Below are 24631 nucleotides of genomic sequence, written 5' to 3'. Positions count from 1 at the left end.
AAGAAAATAATTGTGCTTTACACCGTATCCCTTGCGTAGCAGCTTTAAAGCCAAAAAGGGGGCGCCTTTAAAAAGAATTATTGAGATAACAAAGCTAAGCAAGCATGCCAATAAATAAAAGGACGAGTCTTACACTGAGAAGAGGGAATGTACCCTGGATAACAGCACAATTTTAAGAGGGCTTCCTCATATGGAGAAACTCTATGGTTAACTCTAGAGATATAGTACTCCATTAAAGAAAATAAACTTAGAGAGGACTCTTTAGAACAATCTGTCTCAATCCTATCTTCCCAGAAATGCAGAAATCTCAACATCAAGCTTTCAACAATAATTATATCTTAAATTACAATCCTGTCTCAAATGTTATGAATAGTGGAAAACTTATAACTGCTAATAGCCACATCTTATTCTCTTGCAAAATAAGCCCTGCACAGATCTGTGAAGACCAAAACGTGGACTGGAATTACTTCCATATTGGCTTTTGATCAGAGTAACTGAAGAATCTTAGCAGAAAACAGCAATCATTCTGGAAGCCCAGAAGTTTTCTGAAGGCTTCAGATTAAGGGCTGTGCCCCAAATCCCACAAAAATATAAATTAAGCACAGATGCATTAAACCCACTGAAATCTATGGCTCAAGATTATTTTCAGAAGGTATACAGTGCAATTTTAGATACAACTACGCCCAAATGAGTCCAACAATGTTTAACTTCCAAATAAATATGCATAGCTTAGAGCTTAAAAATTGTTCCCAGATTGTCAGAACTAAAGAGTTAAAAGATACTCATTCCAAATGTGCTAAGATTCTTAGTTTTATATATACTGCTCAAAAAAAATAAAGGGAACACAAACGTATAGGATCCTATATGTTTGTGTTCCCTTTATTTTTTTGAGCAGTATATAAGCTAGGAAAGCTATCTTTGAAAAGATTCCTTCACAGTACTCAAGGGATAACATTTAAACTATGATTAATTAATATAGGAACAAACACTGGATGTACATGCTTTCTGCTTTTTCATACAGCACAATCCCAAGAGGATTTTATTTCAGAGTAACACTCTGATGCAAATCATGATTAGCTCAATTATGTTTAAAACAAGCAAGGTTCAAATCCATGTACAAAAATTGTTTATTTCAAGGAAATCATAATTGTAACTAATCACAGTGCACTGTCATTTGGATGTTATGCTTTACTATAGTTAATTTAAAACAAAAGCAAAATGTCTTCCTGTAGAAGAAAAGAAAGGGAAAGCAAGTATAGCTAAGGCCCACTTCATTTCTCTTGTTACAATCAGCAATTGATTATACAGCAACAACTAACTTGAACATTTCAACATTTTCATCCAACATATAAAGATATAAATACACTTGATCGTTAATTATCCTTATTTTTCCCCAATCTATTACTAATTTCTGGCACATTTGTTGCTATTTTTATATATATGGATTTCTAGACTGAGTTTTTTTTAAATGGACATTTTAATTATCCATAAAAGATGGCATATATGTTAACAGGATTTTTAATTTTTCCCACATCTTTCAAAAGTAAAGCAAGAAAATTCTGCTTCTTCAAGGGCTTCTTTTACACAAGGCATGCCTGCCATAAAACAGTTAACAGTAAAATATTTTCTTGCCAATATTTTAAGAGTGCAGAAGGTTCCAAATTGCTGGTAAAACAAACAATGCCAGACTGTGAAAACTCCTGGCTGCCATGCTCCTTGATATTAACAAGAGTTTCTTTATTGCTGTAACCTTTCTGAAGTGAATAAAAATTATTTCTCTGCCCTAGTTCTGCCCTCCAGTAAAAGGAAAAAAGTGAACCACAAAATGTTACAGAGTAAGTTGACCAGAATTCTGGAGAATTCCAGTCTTAAACATTTATTTATATATTATTATATAAATAGATTGCTCCTCAGTTGTAACAGCCAAATTGTTCATCAATACCACCAGTACTGTCTTTGCAAATTCTAAGAAGTTTGCGCATTTCTGTTGATAGATACATATGCAAGGGATAGTTTATGACAAAGTTTTCATCCAATGTCTCATAGAAGCAGGCAAATATTTTTCTTTCTAATATTAGAGAGAGGGGGCCACTTATTAATTGACACAACCTGAAACACTATTGGGAGATAGCCAGTCTTAAAGGTTTTTATGGATTTTTCTAACCTTGCACATTTAGAACACAATCCAGTAATTTTGATTTCAATGAAGGACAGATTGAGAAGAACCTGTTTCTATAAATCAATGGGTTAGTAAGATTCTAAATGAGACAAACTGAAAACTATACTTTTTTTCCCGAGGGAAAGTTTTGATAAGATGTGAGGTCTTCCATAAAGTTGAATGAATTGTATCATTATAATGTATGCTGAAGTGAATTATATGCATCTCAAAATAGCACCAGAGTAATGCTGAAGAGAAGGGCATAAAACTGGTATGGATCACTTTGACCTCAGTTGGGAATTGACATTATCCTAAGATAAACAAAATATGGAAGTAGACATCAGTTAAAGAAAGGAATATAAAGTAATATTATTTTAACAATCGAGATGGGAAGACCATTTAGAATTTAGAAACAAAGAAGCATTAATTTCACAAAATCAAGTGGTGAATATTACTCTTTTTGGATATGGCATATATATGAATAAAACCTAGTCAGAGATGGGTACCAAAGTGGTCTTTCAATAGACTTTAGTCCTCTTTATATCTTGGTGAAAAGAACAAATGAGAATATCAATTTGAAACTGAACTGTAGGAAAAAGTTGGGGTTAATACTGTTCTTCTGTACTGCTTACCTTTCTGCTTATTAGCATGTCTACCAAAACCTCTACCTGAACACCTCTCTTATCATGGGAATATTTTTAGATTCTTCTGTTGTTAGTGCTAGGAGCTTTCAGTTCCCATGTCCTTAGAGTGGAGTCAGGAATGGTTTAGGAATTCACAACATCCATGGGTCTATCTTAAATGTCCAGTTTTTACTTTGGAATAGATGGTTTGTAATTTGAAAGTGGACATCATGATTACTCCTTGGTCATAGCCAGACCACACTCTGGTGAGCTTATAATTCATTGGCACCGTACCACTGCAATTGATCCACACCAAATCTGTTGCTCTAAGGAATTTTCTCAAGCAATTTTATAGTTTCAGCAACTGGTCAGTCTCTGGAATTCAGAGAAAAGGGTATTTAATGTAATTGCCCTGAAACAGTCTCTTTCCACATCTTGAGCCAGGGACACCCTTGACTCACTGAGAAGTTCCAAAAGGTAAACTAGCAGAAACAAAACCTATAGTGCCAGTGCCAATAAAATGAGGAGTGAATATTTGATTTATGGGACTTTTAGACTTCGACTAATGTTTCACTATTCAAACAACATACAAAATAAAATTTTAAAATAAAAAACAACAACAATGTATCTTGATACAACATTCAAAGTGTCACATCTCTTTCAGAATGACAATCTGTTCTCCAAAGTCATGAGGTACGGGTATCTATAATTAAACACATTTTTAAAAGACTATGAGCAACAAGGTCACTCTTGCCTCTGAGGAGAGCACTTACAGAAAATACTTGTCTCTGTGTTCCCTCCCATCAAATGCAGACCATCAGAAACTACTCTATGTTAGAATACACTGAGTGGGCAAATTCTAACTGAAATAGGCAGTTCTGGAGATAACATTCAATGTTTCACAGGGAGAAAGAGGCACTAGATACCTTATCCTAAAAAAAATCTCACTAAAGAGTACTAGTCTCCAACCTTCATTTTTAGGGAAGTTCTTGTGGAAGTTAGCTCATAGACAATCTTGGATGATATGGATTACCTTGAACTCTATACTTGGATTTCAATGCAATCAGTAATTCTAATTAAATTTACAGGTTCATTTTCATTATACAATTTGTTACTTTAGACTTTTGTTATTTGAGGCATCCATGAAATTCAGAATAATTAATTGTAACTACTACAACTGGAAAGGACATCTTCTGGCCAAACAGGAAAAGAAAAGAACGGGGTGGAAGTTTTGTTTTAGTTACTTACAGCCAGATTCTTTCAGCTTTACTAGTGCAGTATGAAGTAACTTTAGTAAACTTCAAGTCAAATCAAGTTATAATGAGGGAAGGTAAGAGGGGCTACCAAGTATAAATAGCTCTACCTAACATAAAACAAAGACTTCATTGTACTCCATGTGCAGAATCAATACATGAATTCAAGAAACGCTTCAATGTGTTTCTAGAAAAGGAAGGGGCTGAATGGTCTGGAGGAAAAGCAGGAAGGTAGGATTAAGATAAATTAAAATGTGGTTGGCATATTGGGCTGGGTGGCCCCTTCCTGCTCCTATCATTTTGTACAATTTTTAAAGCAGGCTCAGCTACAAATCAGGATTTTATACTGAACAAACAAGTCTTAGATGTAGTGGGATTACAGTGTCCCTTCAACTTGAGAGCAACATTTTGTTTAAAAAAATGTTTATTTGCCACAAGGAATATTCATTTCAAAATCTGATCTTCGTTCACATTTTCCTCAAGATTTAAACACTCCTTAAAATTTTTAAAGAAACGAAGGTCAGGAATAAGTAAACTAAAAATGGTTTAGATATCTCAGCAACTTGGTAGTTTTGCTTCTTTCTGTTTGATATTGCACAAATCAATTTATATGTAGATATTATCAAAATTTGTTTTGATTGTACAATTTTAGATGACTCTTCATGTGAGTTTAGAAGCATTTAGGAGAGTAATTTTACTGAAAGTTGGTGAATTGCATGTTAACCCTTGGAAAAACAAGAAAAAAGGGACAAAAGTAGAGAAAAAAGATCCATTCTTTAAATCCAAGTTTTCATTTGCTGCTGAGACACTAAGAAAATGAATTAATATATGAGAATGCTAAGAATAGAGGCTTTCCTATTTTTTATTGTGTGTAGAAAGTATGAAGTCAAAGTTTCCAGGAATGATGGGAGACCACAAGATAATGCTACAGTATTATTACTTACTGTGAAAAGAGAGAGTATGTTATGTAATTAATTATCGACTCTAAAAAGCATACTTTGCAAGTTCAGGTGCTTTTCAGAAAAGTCGTCTATATACATAGTAAAAATAAGCATCATGGAGAGAATGTATCCCAAGATCAGGAGAAGGTGCAATGATATCAAATGTAGTTTCTCCTACTGGTTTCTTGATTTCCAGTTATAGCATTGATGACATAGGCTTCTAAACAACAAAATCAGAAAAAAATAATTTCGCGAATTGTAAGAATAACTCTTTATATGATAGTAAAAATGGACAATGGTATGGATTCAAAAGAAGAGACCACAATAGTACAGAATCTTGCTAAAAGAACCTGCTTCTGAAATAAATACATTAAAAATGGGCATGCCATGCCTGTTTTGTATAAACCTGAGAACCCAAGCAAGTAACTACAGTACCACTTACTCCAAGGTAAATCAGGCTGAACATCTGGTAGGAATTACATATTCTTGCATAAGATATTTCTAAAGATATCTAAACAGCTTTCAGAACCATAAATCATTAAAATGTTGAGAGTCCATGCCACAAGTTATAACATAAAGGCAATAAAAGAAAAACTGGAATACAATGAAAAAAAAATAGTCTGGGAAATGCTCCCATTTGGTACCCAAAAAAGAGGTCTGCATCATCTTTTATTGAAATGACTGAAAAATAACTGAGGGAAAATCAAGGGTGATGCTCTACTTAAGAGAATTTACCAAAATACTTAGTTCTAGATCAGAAAATGAGCAACTTTTTGAACCTGGCACTTCATAATAGCAGAGGGGAGAGTTGCTATGGATTCACAAGGATTCAAGATAGACCACTTACTTTACGGGTGTCAAACTCACCACGTCACGTGACATTGTAACTTTTTTTGCACTGCCCGGAGCTGAGGTCGGTATGGCCTCCGCATGATTCAACCGGCCCGTGGGCTGCCGGTTTGACACCCTAACTTACTTGAATAAGGCCATTTAAAGGTATGCTGGTTTTTGTCCTTTTTTTTTTAATTATGTGAAGCAGGCATTAGAGCTTATAGTGTCATTTTTCTCCCTGCTTCAACATGGCAGCAAAACATGCTGTCAATTTTGGGGACTGCAGAACACAAGTACAGGGCCAGGTATATTTCTGATAATTGTTTGACTACTTTGCTTTACAACAGTAAATGTAGACTGTGATTTCAGGGTCAATGACTCCTGAAACCTTAGATGTGGCCTTTAAAAGAATTTTCTTTTGTAACAAATTATAATTTTTATTGCCAGAAGAACTGACATGATTGGAAAGTAACTACATTTATGTTAACTAAAGTTAATGGTACATTAAATCAAATGTAAAGGTAAATTAAATGAAACTAATTTTTTGTTCAGGCTGATTCCCTAGCTTTTTGAGTAGAGCTTTCAACCCATCATTTAAAGACCAAATGTGGCCCTTGTTTCAGAAAAAAACCCACTCCACTCTTGTACATCATTACTCTAAAAGATTTCTAACTTTCATTTTCTCAGAACCAATATGTGCAAATTTACAGATTACTATGTAGTTCTGTTTCATATTTATATATAGACAATTATACCTTGCTTAATGGAAGTTAGGCATAAGCTGTTTGTAAAATTACACCTTCAGCAAACTGATTAAGCGACAAAACCTTTAATTAAGCATAACCTTCTGCTTAAATTGAAATGGAATATTATGACCACCAGCTTGGAACAAGATGGGATGATAAGAAGCTAACTTCGAAGTATGATTTAATATTCTTGTTCTTAAGCTGATATCCACTATATATCTCTATTTGGATGGAATATAAAAATCATTTTAAAACTGTAATGCAACTCAAAAGAGAATCATAGAAGCTCAATGCATAAGCAAAATATTCATGTACATTCAGATAATAAAATATGATATGATTATCTATATGCCTATCTTATTGAGTCACATTTATTAATATGATAGTGGTGATTGAGATGAGTGTTGTTTTTCATGCAGCAATTTACATATTTACATTTTACAAAAATAAAGCCCATGTTTTTGCTCAAACTCACAAAACTGAATAGCTGGCAGTTTAGGCAACTATGTGGTGTAAATTGCACAACCAGAGTGAAATTAAGTTATTTTTAATGATGCCTAATATTACAATTAACACTTTAAATCACAGTATCAAATTAATTTTTATGCTTTTTTAAAAGTTTGGTAGAAAAATCAGAAGTGAAAAAATTAGATAAAGAATATCGGTTAGCCACAAAACTGGACACACCTGGTACATAATCAACAAAATTAACTTCGGGTTTTAGGGGCAGCAGAATAAAATTTATATATGAAACCTGCCAGCACCAGTAGAATTGCTGAGGCCAAAGGCTTTCTTTTTGTTTTTACAGCTGCTTCAAGTTTTGGTTCCCTCTTGCCAACAATCAAAAGAACTGAAAGAACCCAGGTTAAAGAGTTCCAACATTTTGCAGCTAAGATTCATATTGCAACAATTTTAACAGCCAGTCTATGAATTAATATACTGTTTAAAACTAGGAAAAGCATAAGTTGGAAGTGAAAATGCAGTAGGCTGCCTTGATTCAAATCATGATGTTCTCACATTGGTAACACCAAATAGCAAGTTGTAAAACTAAAGAAAGTGTCCATATCTCAATCTATAAGCATATATCATTTCAACATTACTTACTGTAATTTACTTATCATATTTTAGAAACTGCAGATTTTCCTCATAAAGCAACTCTGTGTATACACTAGCTATGTCTTACCACAACATGCAAGTTTGTTGTAGCATTTTACTTGCTTTTCCGAATTACTTTCTTCATTTTGTTTTTTTCAGCAATGTTATTTTTTCAAATTATTCCAAAGTTTGCATTTAAAGAAAGTTTTATTGAACAATTGTATATAGCTGGATCTTATATTTCTTTATGGTATTTATACTGTTAAAACTACTAACTATGGCTATATAATAATCAATTTATATTGCAGTGTGCATGCATGAAATAAATTTAATATCTGTAAATGAAACATTTCTATACTTCGGCTTAAGAAGTTTATGAATTGTAATTTCTTTTAGCCTGGAATGCATCTTTAGTTAATTTTTACTCTTTAAAAGACAGATATTCTCTCTCTGCTAGAAATTCTTCAACCGGGACATAAAAAGTGAATTGTTCTAAGTTAAAGAAGCAAGTCTTTTTAAAACTAATATTATGAATTATTGAGATTTTTTTAAAAACAAAATTCAGAAAATACTAATCTAGTTTGTATTGTGAGGTAACTTGGGCCAAGAAAAAATGACTGGCCCAAGGTCACTCAGCTATACGTTATTATTTTCATATAATATTTAGGATTTCAAGTTTAAAACAATCTGGATTTTCTACTAGCAACATATTTCCATTTCTGTGATTAATACTGAACATAGACATTGTGCCACATCCACTAGTGGGGGCAGGGGGGAGAGACACATGTAGAAAAGTGGCAGGGCTTGAGCCACGATGATGCAATTTGCCAGTCTGAGCAATGCTGCTGTTATTCATACCAGACATTAGCCTCCGATTTTTCCTCACGTACTTCTCCAATATACTTTTATATGTGTATTATTGAACAAAGTAGAATGAAGACGATACATAAGTGATCAATGAATCCACATCAAGAAATACTCACTCCCATAACCTTCCCACGTTGCTCAGCATCTTCCCACATAGCATATACTATATAGTAACACATGTATTTTCCTGCTCGTCCCTCTTGCTTCATTCGTACTAAGCACATCCTAGAGGAAAGCAAATCATTTTTTAAAAATACAGACACATATAAAAATAAAGATGGAAAATATATTGAAAAGAAAATAAACCAAAAATTAAACAAATTTCAAGAGAATGGTAAAAAGTCTGATTTTAAGAGTATAGTATATAGTAAAATCACTTTAGGATATAAAATAATACAACTTCCAGTAGAGTATTTCACAGCCACAGCATTTTATAGATCACAGGAAAGTGACTGATTAATTTATATTATCTCTTTTAACTTTCCAGCTATAGGACTGCAATATTAATAAATGATCATAAAGACAGCAGAGAAAACCCATTCAGAATCTCACTTTTAGACACATGTACTTAGAACTCCAATAGTTTTCAACTAATGTTTAATCCCAGACAAATATGTTGTTAAGACTGGAGCCACAAATTCAATTCATTGGAATGAATATTCAACTAAACATGGAAATCAAGCTGTCTCCTAAAATGAGAATATATAAGGTTACTATATATCTTTTGGTACAAAACTGGGAACAGTATCAATTCTTTCAAATAAAGAATCAATTTCTTTGATAAAGAAAGCAAATTCAATGTATGTATCAGGTACTTTCAATTTCTGTGTCAAAACAATGTCACTCTAGAAACTGACAATTCAATGTATTAAAAAAGGTACTGGTTCTGCATGGGTTATTCTAAATTTGGGATTCTGACAGTATTTTGAAAGTACTGTGTGACTGGTAACATATGCAGTATAGACCCTTAATTAAACTAGCATGAACCACAGGTAAGAAATACAATGCAAATCTATAAGAAATGGCTATTTTGCTTTTTTGTGGCCCATTTTTATAAATTTTCAGAGATTGGCAGCTTTCAACTGGAGTACAGTTCTGCCATAAGATATGGCAGTAAACTAATACCAGCTTGCTGGGGGACTGAGGCATACGACTACAGCTACAGTGCCCAATAATCTATCAGTCCTCCAATTGCCATGTTTAAAAAAAGGGATTTGATGAGGAGTCTGAACACAGTATCTTTAAATTAGTTCCCTGCTGCACAGTCCTGAGAAAATAAAGGTCTGCTTTTAAAGAGCTGCAAATTGGTGATCCTATGCACTCCTGAAAAACCTTTCTGGAAGCAAAGACGAAGCCTTACATAGTCCTAATTAAAAAAAAAAAAATCACAGAAATTAATACAATTATCACTGTCTGGAATAAAAATCTACACTAATTCCCAACCTGCCTTTAACCCAATGCTTGAAAAGTTGCAGTGGATTTAGATGCATTGTGCTGTCACACAGCAATTTAGCAACACTTTGAATGAGGTCATGGAAACTGGAATGAGTATCCCATTTATAGTAACTGCCACTTGAGATTAAAATGACAAGAGTTTCTAGCCAGATCAACACAGCTGCCAAAACTTTTATTTTTTTATCCCAAGGCTACGTTTAGTCATTCAGTTAATATCTTTATACGTTTTTGAAATTTTCTTTACCCACTTATTAATTTCTTAAATGAAGGTCCCGCTGCATTATCATAGAGTTTAGAAACCAGAGTATACTTGCTTTATCCATTTTCCCAAATTCATATTTCATAATTTACATACCTTCTCAATTCATAAACAAAGATTTTATCATTTGCTCTAATACTGTTTCTTTTATACCTGACAAATCAATCATTGCTGCATATATCAATGTATTTTCTTTTCATACATTAATCAACCCCTTTCTTCAATGAATTCCAGGCAATCCTGAAACTGAAGCAATGCTAGGAAGGTTGAAATTGGACTAGGTGGCATGTGTTACTAACTTCCTTCCATCACTCCTCACTATCAGCCATGCTTCCTGGGAATCTAGGGAGTTAACTGGTGAAGGACATTTTTCTTGAAGCTAAAGTTGTATACATCACCAAAATTATTTTGAGTCTGATAAATATAATACTGTATGGCATAACGTAAAATACTGATTTTTAATTCACATATTCTTATGTTTCCTTCATTATAATAAGGATATCATGTTGCCAGTGGTGGGATTCAGCCAGTTCGCACCAGTTCAGCAGAACTGATGCCTAATTTTTTGTTGAGTTTGGTGAATTGGTTAGGATCATCTGTCGGTGTAGAAACTAAAAAAATGGGAAACGTCGTCTAGAGAAAGATACACTACTCTGGATTCCTTGTAACATTCTGGGAATGTCACAAGATAAACTACCTTTGCTTTTCAACAGTGATATAAGTAAAATTTGACTGGATTTCCTCCAGAGGAGGTTAGGAGTTTCTGTTGGGGATAGTGGCATCCTCAGCCATACAGTGGGACCAGGAGCCGCTTGCGCTGACTGTTCTGATCCAATTCCCTTTGTTCCTGCTTTGTATTGGATTCAATCCCGCGCTGCCCCTCTGTAGAGCTTGGAACACTTGTAGCCACCGCCACACCTCTTTGCGCAGGGAAGGCACATACCTAAACACCATCCTCATGAAAGGATCTCCAGAGCCGCCACAGCCCCCCCTCCCCTCCCTCCAGAGGCTGCCCCCGAGCTTAATCCACCAGGAGGAGGTTTCCATGGGAAACCTTTGAAGCTGAGATGGTGCTGTGCTTCTGGAAAGAGGTGGGGGCCAAAGCTGTGTAGTAGGGGCAGAATGTGCCCATGGATGCTGGAGAGGACTCTACCCCACCGCAGTTCCCCTTCCCGTCTCCCTCTTAGGTGGAGGCCAGAGTGCCAGTGGGAGAAGGAGCAGGGGGCACTGGCAGCCACAGCTACCTGGAGCAGCTGTGCTGGTTCCCCACTTTTGTCTCAACTGCCTCTACCTCCCACTCCTATCCCTTGGCCAGGGTGCCTTTTTCCTTTTCCTCAGCCATAGCGACCTTGGTCCCATTGCTCCCTCGATATTGCCCATTCTCTGCCTTCTGCTGCCATTGCATCTGCCCCTCCTCCCTCTTCTCGAGGACCCTTTAATGGCTCGGACCCTCCAGTGACTGCCACCCGACATTTACACTGCCGGTGGCTGCCATAAGAAGCAAAAAAGCCTAAGAGGAGTGCTGTGTATGGTGAGGAGGCGCAGGAATTAGGAATAGACACTTCATCTCTCTCTAGTTTCCTGATTGGTGCATACGGGAAAGGGGGTGAGGCCACCAAGTATTAGCTGGAGTTTTAGCAGGGAACAGGTTGTTAAATTATTTGAATCCCACCACTGCATGTTGCTTACTTTAACCTATCATCTGCTCTTAACTCATTTTTCAAAAAATTGTTTAACAAAATAAATTGCAGCAACTGTTTGCTTTGCCCACCTTCAAAAATATGAGAATAATCAAGCCATTATTTTTACAAAAAGGTTCATACTAATGTTCACTAACTGGAGAACTGGTATTGCTAACCTAATGAGAGGTAATTTTAAGTAAACTAGATAATTGAATTTAATATTTTTATGAAAACAGAAAAGAATAGGAACATTCTTTTCAAAAGTCACAACAGTTTTTTTATGGTAGCATATTGCAATTAAGGTCTTCATTAAATTTAAAAATAAACATAAGCATTTTTTTCAGAAGTACCTACCAAAAACATTTATAAATGTAAAACAATAAATAGAACAATTTATATCTAATGTAATTAGTTTCTAAAAAGTCAAACCACTGGAAAATAACCATTCCTTCCTTTACATCATTATTTTATCATTCTGATTTTCTCAAGCACCTAACTTTAGATGAAAATTAGGTTTGCCTAGTTATTTTCCTTGGATGGTTATTTAACTAATGAAGGAAAAAATCACTTTAAATATTCCACATGAAACCAATTTGGCACTCATGTAACCTGTAGGTAGGTTTTAGAGGTGAAACTGTAAATGTCAGTGCTATAATTTGTTAAAGGCTTCTGACAACTAGTAAGTCAAGTCACCACAAATTCTCACAATTCAAAGAACGTTTATATAAATGTGAGCTTTTCCTAAAAAGAGATAAATAAAAGACCTTTCCATTCAGGCTGAATGAAGCTTTTAAACTAGTAGAGTGAGGAAACCATTAGAAATAGCATATTGAACTGTTTTGTTTTTTTAAAAATATGGCATACATTTAAAATGGTTTAGCCAAGTGATAAATAACTCTTTTTCTCGATATAAAAGTTGTAGTAAATGTAACTGTAAAGAGCTTTACTTACCAGACATGAAGCTGTGCTATTAAAAACCAAGAGTTGAAAGTGTCAGGGATCTGTAATTCTTAAAAATGAATATGGTGAGTGCAAATGTATTTTACTACTTAAACATTTAAAAAGATACACAAATTGGCTTGCATACATATCTATTCTGCACATACAAGGAGGAAAAAAGTCTGTATATATGCATGCACATAATTCTTTTTTCCAGAGCTATTTAGTAATAATCATAATAATCATCCCCCAGACTGACTACAAGCAGCGGCATGACAAAGTAGCAACAATGGTGCATTGGAAGAACTGCAAGAAATATCATTTGCCTGTAAGCAAAAACTGGTGGGATCATAAAATAGAGAAAGTCATAGAAAATGATAAAATTAAACTGCTCTGGGACTTCAGAATTCAAACAGACAAGCATCTGCAACATAACACTGCAGACTTAACAATTGTCGATAAGAAAGACAAAAAAGTCTGGATAGTGGATGTAGCAGTGCCTGGAGACAGCAGAATAGAGAAAGAACTGGAGAAGATAACAAAATACAAAGACCTACAAATAGAAATAGAAAGACTGTGGCAAAAGCAAGTAAGGGTAGTACCAATAGTAATAGGCGCCTTGGGTGCAATCTCAAAACAATTGGAGCACCACTTGAACACCATTGGCTTTGACAAATTCGCCATTAATCAATTGCAAAAGGCGGCCTTACTAGGAACTGCTTCCATCCTGCAACGATATCTGTAATACCATAAAACATGCACATCTGCCTATCCCAGGTCCTTGGTAAGGACTCGATAGGTAGACAAAAATGCCAAATCCAGTCTGAACATCTGGCTGACTGTGTGATGAGTAATAATAATAATAATCATAATCATAATCGTAAGTTGGAAGGAACCTTGGAAGTCTTGTAGTCCAATCCCCTGCTGCTCAGACAGGAAACTCTATACTATTTCAGACAAATGGCTGTCCAGTCTCTTCTTAAAAACTTCCAATGTTGGGCATTCACAACTTCTGGAGGCAGGTTGTTCCACTGATTAATTGTTTTAATTGTCAGGAAATTTCTCCTTTTCTCCTTAGTTCTAGGTTGCTTCTCTTTTTAATTAGTTTCCATCCATTGCTTCTTGTCCTGCCTTCAGGTGCTTTGGAAAATAGCTTGACTCCCTTCTTTGTGGCAACCCCTGAGATATTGGAACACTGCTATCGTGTCACCCCTAGTCCTTCTCTTATATAAACTAGACATACCCAATTCCAGCAACCGTTTATGTTTTAGCCTCCAGTCCCCTAATCATCTTTGTTGCTCTTCTCTGTACTCTTTCTAGAATTTCAACATCTTTTTTCTATCGTGGTGACGAAAACTGGATGCAGTATTCCAAGTGTGACCTTACCAAGGCATTGCAAATTGGTATTAACACTTCACATGATCTTGATTCTATCCCTCTGTTAATGCAGCCTAGCACTGTGTTGGCTTCTTTGGCAGCTGCAGCACACTGCTGGCTCATATTTAAGTGATTGTCTATTAGGACTCTGATATCCCTCTTATACTTCCTACTATTGAGCAAGGTACCACCTATACTGTACCTGTGCATTTGGTTTTTCTTGCCTAAATATAGAACCTTACTTTTTTCACCATTGAATTTCATTTTATTAGATAGCGCTCAATGTTCAAGTCTATCAAGATCCTTCTGTATCTTAAGCCTGTCTTCTGGAATGTTGGCTATTCCTGCCAGCTTGATGTTGTCTGCAAATTTGATGATTTCCATCTATCCCCTCATCCAAATCATTGATGAAGATGTTGAAAACCACTAGGCCCAGAACAGAGCCCTGGGTCACCCCACTACACACTCCCCTCCATGTAGATGCAGTTCCATTGAGGACCACATGCTGAGTATGGCCAGTCAGTCAGCTATGAATCCATCTGGTGGTGATGCTGTCTAGCCCACATTTTTCTATCTTATCAAGTAGCAGACTGTAGTCTACTTTATCAAATGCCTTACTGAAGCCCAAGTAAATTATATCCACAGCATTCCTCTATGTAAGCCTATAAAATTTGAGAGAAGCTGGAGATCAGAGCTTTGGAGGAACTGGTGCTGGTGATAGTGGTGGTGGTGATAATGATGGATAAAATTATCCATGTATATTAACATGGTGAGTCAGTATTTTAATATTTGAGTTAATAGGGAATATGTTGGGCTCTGCAATTTGTCCTTTGATAAACTAGTACTTTGTGACAAGCCACATGATACATTTTAAACAATGTGGTATAAAACAATTTTTGTGCATATCATATAATTACCATAAATTATCACTGGGTATTACTTAACATAGGTATTCAAAGTCCACAATCTTTCTAGACTATAAGCTATCCTATTTTTATCACAATCACAGGATAGTGAGAAGAGAGAAGGATGAAGAACTTACTGTTAAAGAATTCTTCATAGTCTATTTTATCCACGCAACATGTATACATGCGTAGTGCTGCTATTCTAATTTTCTGAAGAGAAAAAACAATTATTATATTATTTCTATTTTTCACTAAAGAAATTTCTGCAAAAATACACAAATATTCCTCTAAATTTTGAGATATTCACATTTCTATATCATTTATTATTAGCTAAATGTGAATTATTTATTAAACCAATTTATAAAGTTGCCCATCTCACAAACAGCGAAAGGACAGAATGCAAAATAAAAACCAAATTAAAAGGATTATTGCATCACAACATATTAAATTAGTTACATAGTTTCATTTAACAATATTCAGTTTAGAAAAACTTAATTAGCAATACTTCATTTCCACTAACATATGCTTTCAAATCTATTTAATCTCTGAGATATTTAGCTTCACAGTCTAAACTGAATTTAGGAGAATTTTTAATAATTAACATTGGGTTATAAAGCATTATCAATCCCATGCCAACTGACCAGGCAAGCAAATTCATAATGCATTTGCGTAATTGTATTTAGAATTCATTCATTCAAGCTTATATTTTTTTCTATTTCAAACATGCCAATTCTTCACTGATACCATTATCACAAAAGTAGAAGGGTCATTTAGTTATAAATGGGCTAAAGGGCCACCTTAACTTCAGTACAAGAATCCAAACTGAAATATTCTTTTCATAAGAATTTTATCCTATTATTTAATTGGAATGTGCTTTCCTGTAACTTCAGAGCATTATTCTCTATCCCAGTGGTGGTGAACCTATGGCATGGGTGCCAGAGGCGGTACTCAGAGCTCTCTCTGTGGGCACGCGCGCCGTCGCCCCCGTCCTAGGCCTTCAGCTGGGTTTTATAACTTTATGACTTTTCACTTTAGGCCTCCGCCGCCGTGTACAAAAAAAAGGTTCAATCAATCAGTCAATTTCAACTTCTCGCGGGAAAAAAAAGATCTTGCAAAGTTGGAATTGATTGATTGAACTTTTTAGTCCCACCCGGTCTGCTATTACCACCGCAGCCATGCCCACCCAATGGGCCACACCCACCCAATGGGCCACACCCACCCGGCACCCGATGATGCATAAGTGGGTTTTGGATTGCAGTTTGGGCACTCGGTCTCTAAAAGGTTCACCATCACTGCTCTATCTTGTACCCCAAGGCTAGATCAATCAGGGACTGTGTAGTCACGAATCCTGCAGTGGGCATATATTGGACTTGCTAATCTCCTAGGTCCCTTCCAGCTCTATGATTCAATGGTAGTAAACATTCTTGGCTTTATCTGAAACATCCTGTCAGGTACTTAAAAATGGTGTAATATTCTCAAGAAACAATATGGTATGCTTAGCCTTTCCTAAAACAACATCTTAAAGTAAACCTTGATGAGATGATCATATAAAAGTACCTTATTGCTCATGCATCTGTAATCTGTGATTACAGATATTACTAGGTAAATTGGAAATTTTATTATGCAGCATCAAGACACGGGTACACAGAAATTTAAAAAACAACTTTTAGATAAAAAATATGGATGATGCTACCTAAAAATTCATTCCAACTATTTCTGGGGGAAACTGGCAATACATTACCATTGTATTTGAGCTTAATTCTACTTATTCTCTTTTTAACACTCCTTTAATAAATAAACAATTGAATAGATCTTGGTAATAAAAACATCACTTCTTTTCGATGCTTTTTGGAGAGTTGGTTGAGCATTTGATTTTTTTTTTTTTTAAATTTGGAATGTCCTTTATTTTACTTTGGAGTCTTTACTTTTAAAAATAAATTTCCTTATATAATAAGTTGCTGGGTTACAACAAAAGAGAGATGCAAAGTACTACTATGACATGTATTCCAACTGCACCATAATCATTCCAAGCACCAAACAATCATGTTTTATACTCTTCTGAGCATCTGCTTCAGTTTCAGAACTTAAAGCTGAAACAGCCCATTTCAAATTCAAAACAATCGTATCACATTTATAATGTATTCTACACTATCATTAACATAATTAAAAGGCACTCGACCACTCAAGGGATAGAAAAGAATAAAAACATTAACTCAATCTATAGGGTGTTGTGTCACTATTAGACAGGCAGAAAACATTCAGCCAAAATCATCATTTTGATCTTCAAGTATAATAGCTGCAATCCTATAATAGGATTATTTTATAAAATATAGTCATCACTTCTCTGGACTAGGAATTTGTATTTCAGAAAAATTTAGACCGAATACAAGTAACAAGTTTATGAAGAAGAGGATCAAACTTAAGAAGAAAAATATTTACCCATTTTCTATATTTTAGTGGCCCTGTAAATCCCATTGCTTCTATTATCTTTGTGAAAGTGCCTACTTTCTCTTCAGATGGCTGAGCGGAACTTCTAAAAATCTATAATAAAAACAAAAAGTTGTAAAACTCACATTTTGATTCATAAATTTTCAGTTAAACTATATTCAGCTCTAAATGACAGTTCTGAATTGATAGAATTTTTTCCCATTTTTTTCCAATGACTATTGTTGCAAAAATGAAGCAAAAAGATATTTCCATCCATATGTTGAATCCAGAGAGATACCATCTCTGTTAGATTTCATTTATATCTCTTTACTGCACAAGCCGAATCCCAATTAGCTAAGAAATAAGTTGAAACTGGCACAAGTAAATAGTACCCACCATTCTTTATTCCACACTCCACAGAGCAGACATTTTGCTTTTGATGTATGACTTAACATATTCTTGTAAATGATATTCTTTGAGAAAAAAGGGAGGGGTACCAATACTTTTGGCCATGTCTATACCTCAATATAGAAGCAATGTACTAAAATGGATACAAAATGTTTGCCATATTTCTCTTCTCCACCAAAAACTATGTACAGATAGTACTCGACTTATGATCATAATTGAGCCCAAAATTTATGTTGCTAAGCAAAACATTTGTTAAGTGAATTTTGCCCCATGTTACAATCTTCCTTGCCACAGTTGTTAAGTGAATCTTGCTTCCTCATTGACTTTGCTTGTCAGAAGTTGGCAAAAATAGATCACATGATCCCAGGACACTGCAACCATCATACATATGAACCAGTTGCCAAGCATCTGAATTTTGATCACATGATCACAGGGATGCTGCAATGGTGAATAGTGTGAAAAATGGTCATAAGTCACTTTTTTCAATGTCATTGTAACTTCAAATGGTCATTAAATGAATGGTTGTAAATTAAAGACTACCAGTATCATTTAAAATTTTACATTAAATAAAGGAGGCACTGTTTGTTTATAACTTCACAAGAAGCATTTCTAAATACTTCCGGATTATCAAAGTTATCTAGATCCCAGTTTGTCACTATATTATTGAAAGAATTTATTGAAAAGTATGTGGCTTATAAAACTCCACATTTCCAATAGCAGTTCTGCTATTTTTGATGGGAAGGTAGAGAACTTATATTTTCTTCCTGGGTTTTGTAGATTACCCCAATCTAGAGACTCAGAATGGTATTAAAAAGATTTTTAAAAAATCAAGTACCATTGAGTAAAAAAGAACCTCCCCAAGTGGAAGCCACAAAACATTTAAGTTTAATGGAAAAATAAAGCCGATTTGACTACTTTAAGAAAGGGCTGGCTGGAAGGCTGTTGCATAACCCTCCAAAGATAGAGACTTCCAAAGCATGGAGCCACAAAACCAAAAACATCTATTGCCTGGTCCACTGTAGCTTTGCTTAGGGAGACTTCTCAGGGGGCCTACCTCTGAATACAATGCCTAAGACAATCATTTTAATTAATCATAATAAATAACACATGAAAACCTGCAGTTCTGCCCATCAAAATGATCAAAAGAGAGTCTTTTTTTTTGAATAATGAAACTCTGTCCCTTTTGGGAATGTGCGTGACATCGTAACAAGCAGCAGGGCTTGTGTCACAACACTATTTGCATCACTCACTACCCTTCTGCAGATGCCCCTGGAAATCCCTGACTCTGGGCTGTTGGTTTGATCTCCGAGCTTGGCAATTTGGTTGCAAACGTTTTGACTCCATTCCGGGGGGGGGGGGGGGAGAGAGAGAGAGAGAGAGAGAGAGAACATCTTCAGTATACTTTGAACTATGGTTGTCTGTCAGAGCACTGGCCTTTAAATACCTTTTTGTGTGATGTAAATTGGTGTGGGCATTGTTTGTCCAGATGTTGCTGAGTCATGGTCTGGTTTCAGACTGTTTGATTTGCTGGTTGTTGTTGCTGGGCCATACTCCTTGGTATCTAAGTATAGTCTGTGTGATGCAAATGGTGTTTGTTCGTTCAGTTACCTCTGAGTCATGATCTGGTTTCGGGTTGTTTGGTTGGCTGGCTGGTCCAATTTCTTGTGGAGGGCTGTGATTTTTGTTGCTGAATGGTGGGGTTCCTGTTTGTTCATTTTTAAATGCTGCCTTCAGGATTGCGGTTGCAGTAGTTCTTTTGTTCTCAGCAGTTGGTAGATTGGGTTGATGTCAATGTGCCTGTTTATTGATTTGTTGGAGAACCAGGCTTCTCTTGCTCTCCTTGATTTCACTTGGTTTACAACAATGGAGACGAAACATTTGCAACCAAATCTCCAAGCTTGGTGATCAAATCAACAGCCCAACTATCAACCCAAGCTACAATATTCAAACACATTCCAACCTTGACTCTGCCATACTGCTGCTTTTCACCGTTATGGAAGTCCATAAATGCCTCTGTGTCTAGAATGAGCAAAAATTGCTGAACCAGAATTAGAAATATTGCATGAACAGCCCTTACAGTTTTCTTATGAAGATCTAACAAATAGGGGAAACCTCTTTGAAAATTTTGCTGCTATAAATGTAGCCTCTATTATTTAGGCACACTTCTACACAAATCCAGAAATCTCCAGATCCAATAAGACACAACCGTAACCCAGTATATTCGAACAGCATAATTGTAATAGAAAACTTTGCTTTGTCCTGACCTTTGTGTCATGAAATGTTCTGTTTGGTTGTTTTATGGTCCTGATACTTTGTATTAAATCACAGCAAACTTTGGTTAACTGAAACTGGCCATTGTTGTGTCTCTGATAAAACAACAAAAAGAAAAGGGCATAAGTATGCAAAAAAGAATGCAGAAGAGAAATATTGTTAGCTTAAGAGATAACATAAGCCTGAAAGTTACTTAACTGGAGTCAACCAATAAAAGTTGACATCAGGAAGGTCTATGATGCCTTAAAATCTATACAAGTGAGCCATTACTAGAAATATATATTGAAAAAGAAAGAAACCTCTCAGTAGGCTCACAGAAACATTATCTTTTACCTTGTTATCCAAAACTATATTACCTCCACCTGCAATTGACTGTAATTCTCATTTTTTAATAGAAGCCTCTCTAACACCTAGATTTCATCTTCTTAATTCCTATTAATATCCTATATCCTTTCCTAACCACTGTAACACATACTTTTTTAGTTTTATGCAATACTGTCACATGGTTCAGTTGTTTAGCTTATAATAAAGAACAATGTTCTGCAAAGCATAGCAGATAAAACTGGTCTTCAGGAATGATAAAGGCAAATAGAGTAAGTCACGTCAGGTTCAAATTATTCAGCAGATTAAAGGTACAGAAAATACTTCTTTCAACATTCCCACAAAATTCCCGCACAATATAGTTCTCATTCTTGCAGCTGTACCTGCAAAAATATGTTATCCAGTAATTTCCGTGGAGAATTCTGCCCCATTAGGGTTGAACTCCTACCTGGAGAGAAGCATGAAGCAACCTGCCCCACTGCTGTTGAGCTAATGTTGGTATCAATCCATTGCATAATGAAATCCAATGAGGTTCTCTAGTACAGTGTATCTAGAAAAAGAAAATAAAAACGAATGTATATCAATGGTCATTCATTTGGAACAGAATTTAAATTCAAAACATAGCGTACGGCTTAGTATAAAATATAAATGTACTGGTCTTTTGAAGATTCTGAATTTCCTGAGTATACTTCAATCATATGAATTTTCAAGATATTTAATTACAATTCAAAGTGACAAATTATTAGTCAAATTTATATTCTAATAACTTTTCAGTGTATGGTTAATATTTTTAGTTTGTGGGCTTTGGGCATGCATTTATCTCATGAATCTCAGAAAAAAACATTTCATCTTTTAATGGAATAGCATGCATTGATACATGACAGTAATTATATATTCTGCACTAATATCCATTTATATTAAGTAGAGATATGCATGTATTCTATTATAGTACTGATATGTGCCTAAGTCATCCTGGAATATCCTGTCAACAAATTATACCCTAAAAAGAACACTCATTATACATTCATAGTACTATTAACACTCATAGTAATTTCATAAAATTATAAATTATAAATTATTGAACAGGTTTTCAATAGTATAACAGTTGCTAAATGAAGAACATTTCTAATTTCTATTGTAGAAATGCCACTGAACTTGGCTCTTATCTGTATTCTATAATGTATTATATTTTATAGTGCAATAAAACAATTTGTGAAAAACTATTATAGTATGAGAAAATTAAAATGAAGTATATACTAGTATAATTAAAATGCTATATCACCATTAATGGTGATAATCAAAACAACCCCTCCAACATACAGCTTCCATGTAAAAGCATCTTTAAGGATGCAGTATCAATTACAACCAGTTACAGCTTGAGCCAGAATATCTCACAATATAAAGTTAAACATAGTTATAATTGGCTTGAAACGCAACATTAAGAAAACCAAAATCATGGCATCCGGCCCTCTCAATTCCTGGCAAATAGATGGGGACGAAATGGAGGTAGTGACAGATTTTATTTTCCTGAGCTCCAAGATCACCTCAGATGGGGACTGCAGCCAAGAAATTAAAAGACGCTTGCTCCTGGGGAGGAAAGCTATGGCAAATCTAGACAGCATACTCAAAAGCAGAGACATCACCCTGCCAACAAAAGTGCGTATATTCAAGGCCATGGTTTTCCCAGTTGCAATGTATGGATGTGAAAGTTGGACCATACAAAAGGCTGAGCGACAAAGAATTGAGGCCTTTGAACTATGGTGCTGGAGAAGACTCCTGCGAGTCCCTTGGACTGCAAGGCGTTCAAACCGGTCAGTCTTAGAAGAGATCAACCCCGACTGCTCTTTAGAAGGCCAGATCCTGAAGTTGAAACTCAAATAACTTTGGCCACCTAATGAGAAGGAAGGACTCACTGGAGAAGGGCCTAATGCTGGGAAAGATTGAGGGCAATAGAAGAATGACATGACAGAGAATGAGGTGGCTGGATGGAGTCACTGAAGCAGTAGGCGTGAACTTAAATGGACTCCAGAAAATGGTAGAGGACAGGAAGACCTGGAGGAACGTTGTCCATGGGGTCGCGATGGGTCGGACACGACTTCGCAATTAACAAGAAGTTATAATTGCAGTGAAAAGATAAACAGTCACACTACTGAATATGAAAAGATTTACTTCCATTAACTGCAGTATTAGGAAAAGTATAGAGAAGCATTTGAATACAACAGATGTTAACTGAGGCAATTATAACTGGATCTAAGTGATTTACTTTAATAAAACTGTTCTTTAGACTGTGTCATGGCACATCTCACTCACTAATAGATATTTATACTACATATACTGTAATATACCTGCCTTGCAAAAGGTAAAGATTAATGTTCATATTTCTTCTAATCTTTTAATGATTATAGTTGCTATAGAGCAACAAAGATGATTAGGGGACTGGAGGCTAAAACATATAAGGAACGGTTGCTAGAATTGGGTATGTCTAGTTTAACGAAGAGAAGGACAAGGGGGGACATGATAGCAGAATTCCAATATCTCAGGGGCTGCCATAAAGAAGAGGGAATCAAGCTATTTTCCAAAGCACCTGAAGGCAGGACAAGAAGCAACGGGTGGAAACTAATCAAGGAGAGAAGCAACCTAGAACTAAGGAGAAACTTCCTGACAGTGAGAACAATTAATCAGTGGAACAGCCTGCCTCCAGAAGCAGTAAATGGTCCAACACTGGAGGTTTTTAAGAAGAGACTGGACAGCCATTTGTCCGAAATGGTGTAGGGTTTCCTGCCTGAGCATGGGGTTGGACTAGATGACCTCCAAGGTCCCTTCCAACTTTACTACTACTACTGCTATAAGAAGGTCCAAGCAATCTAGAACTAAGGAGAAATTTCCTGACAGAACAATCAATCAGTGGAACACCTTGCCTTCAGAAGTTGTGAATACTCCATCACTTGAAGTTTTTAAGAGATTGGACAACCACTTGTCTGAAATGGTATAGGGTTTCCTGCCTGAGTAGGGGATTAGACTAGAACAGTGGTTCTCAACCTTTTTAATGCCGCGACCCCAACCGGTCGTAAGTTGAGGACTAAACAACCGGTCGTAAGTCGAGGACTAAACCGGTCGTAAGTCGAGGACTATCCAACTGGTTGTAAGTCAAGGACTTTCCCTGCCTGGGAACACCGCGCATGCGTGGTGCCGCCCCCTGCGCCTGCTAAGGCGTAGTTGGCAAGCGGCAGAGACGGAGGAGGCTGACCACCGGCTAGGCCACCAGCTGGCCCAGCCCAAGTGAGGTAAGGCACCCGCTGGGCCCCATGCGCGCCAGCAACCCTCCCTGCGCCCACCGGCCTCCCACCTCCCACCCCTGGGCCTCTTTTACTTACATTTTTAGTAGTTGCTCAGCAGGGAGGGGTGAAAGCTTCCAGACAGCTCGCCTTCGCTGCAGACAACTTGCAGCACCGTTTGCAGACTGGGGCTTTTGGCGGGCTCAGCAGGGCAGAGACAGCCTGGACAATTCCTATTGGCTTTTGAAAGCCAATAGAATTAGACTCTATTCAAGAGAGTCTATTCTATTGGCTTTCAAAAGCCAATAGAATAAAAGGGAGTAGTACAGCTAAGGAAAAGGGGAAAAAAATGGCGGACTGCATTGTTTGGCGACCCCCATGGTCGTTCGACCCCAAATGGGGTCCCTACCGACAGGTTGAGAACCACTGGACTAGAAGACCTCCAATGTCCCTTCCAACTCTGTTATTCTGTTATATATGCAGGCACTATTGAGCAACTAACAGGCAAATGGGAGAATCAACACAAAAGTGGTTACAGGAACACACGGACATGAAAAGTAATAGGAGTGCCAAACGAATGGAAAATCTCCATTGACATTTCCAAACAAAAATAATCAATCAGTATGATAAGAGGTATAGAATTAAGTATGTTAATTTTTATGACAATTAATGTTCAGCTCAAAGTTCTTGCTTTGAGAAAGTGTGTGTGGATGGATCGTTTTAGCCTACCCACTAAACCTCATGAAGGTTATGATCTCCTCCTCATCTTACTTTTCCTCCTCCGCAAAGATTATTTCA

The 24631-nt window shown here is 36.1% G+C and overlaps 1 protein-coding gene across 3 annotated transcripts in view; it reads right to left on the bottom strand.

Moving 5' to 3' along the window:
- Nucleotides 1-24631, bottom strand: part of LOC120297035 (ubiquinol-cytochrome-c reductase complex assembly factor 1) — a 42116-nt gene that overhangs the window by 8659 nt on the left and 8826 nt on the right. For 2 of the 3 annotated variants that reach the window (XM_039319214.1, XM_039319215.1), the window contains 6 exons: nt 21007-21108; nt 20231-20332; nt 17571-17672; nt 15269-15341; nt 12862-12919; nt 8631-8739 (listed from right to left, as the gene is read on the bottom strand). In XM_039319214.1, coding sequence (XP_039175148.1) covers nt 8631-8739; nt 12862-12919; nt 15269-15341; nt 17571-17672; nt 20231-20332; nt 21007-21108 — 546 coding nt within the window. Of the gene's footprint in view, nt 1-8630; nt 8740-12861; nt 12920-15268; nt 15342-17570; nt 17673-19410; nt 20180-20230; nt 20333-21006; nt 21109-24631 lie in introns of those variants that run through there. The other variant, XM_039319216.1, reaches the window with a different exon arrangement.

This window comes from Crotalus tigris, unplaced genomic scaffold, assembly GCF_016545835.1.
Source record: "Crotalus tigris isolate CLP2741 ecotype Arizona unplaced genomic scaffold, ASM1654583v1 scf7180000022411.5474196:2289641, whole genome shotgun sequence".
In the NCBI taxonomy this organism is placed as follows: domain Eukaryota; kingdom Metazoa; phylum Chordata; class Lepidosauria; order Squamata; family Viperidae; genus Crotalus; species Crotalus tigris.
The sequence above is the reverse complement of the archived record's forward strand: the minus strand, read 5'-3'. Positions and strand labels throughout refer to the sequence as shown.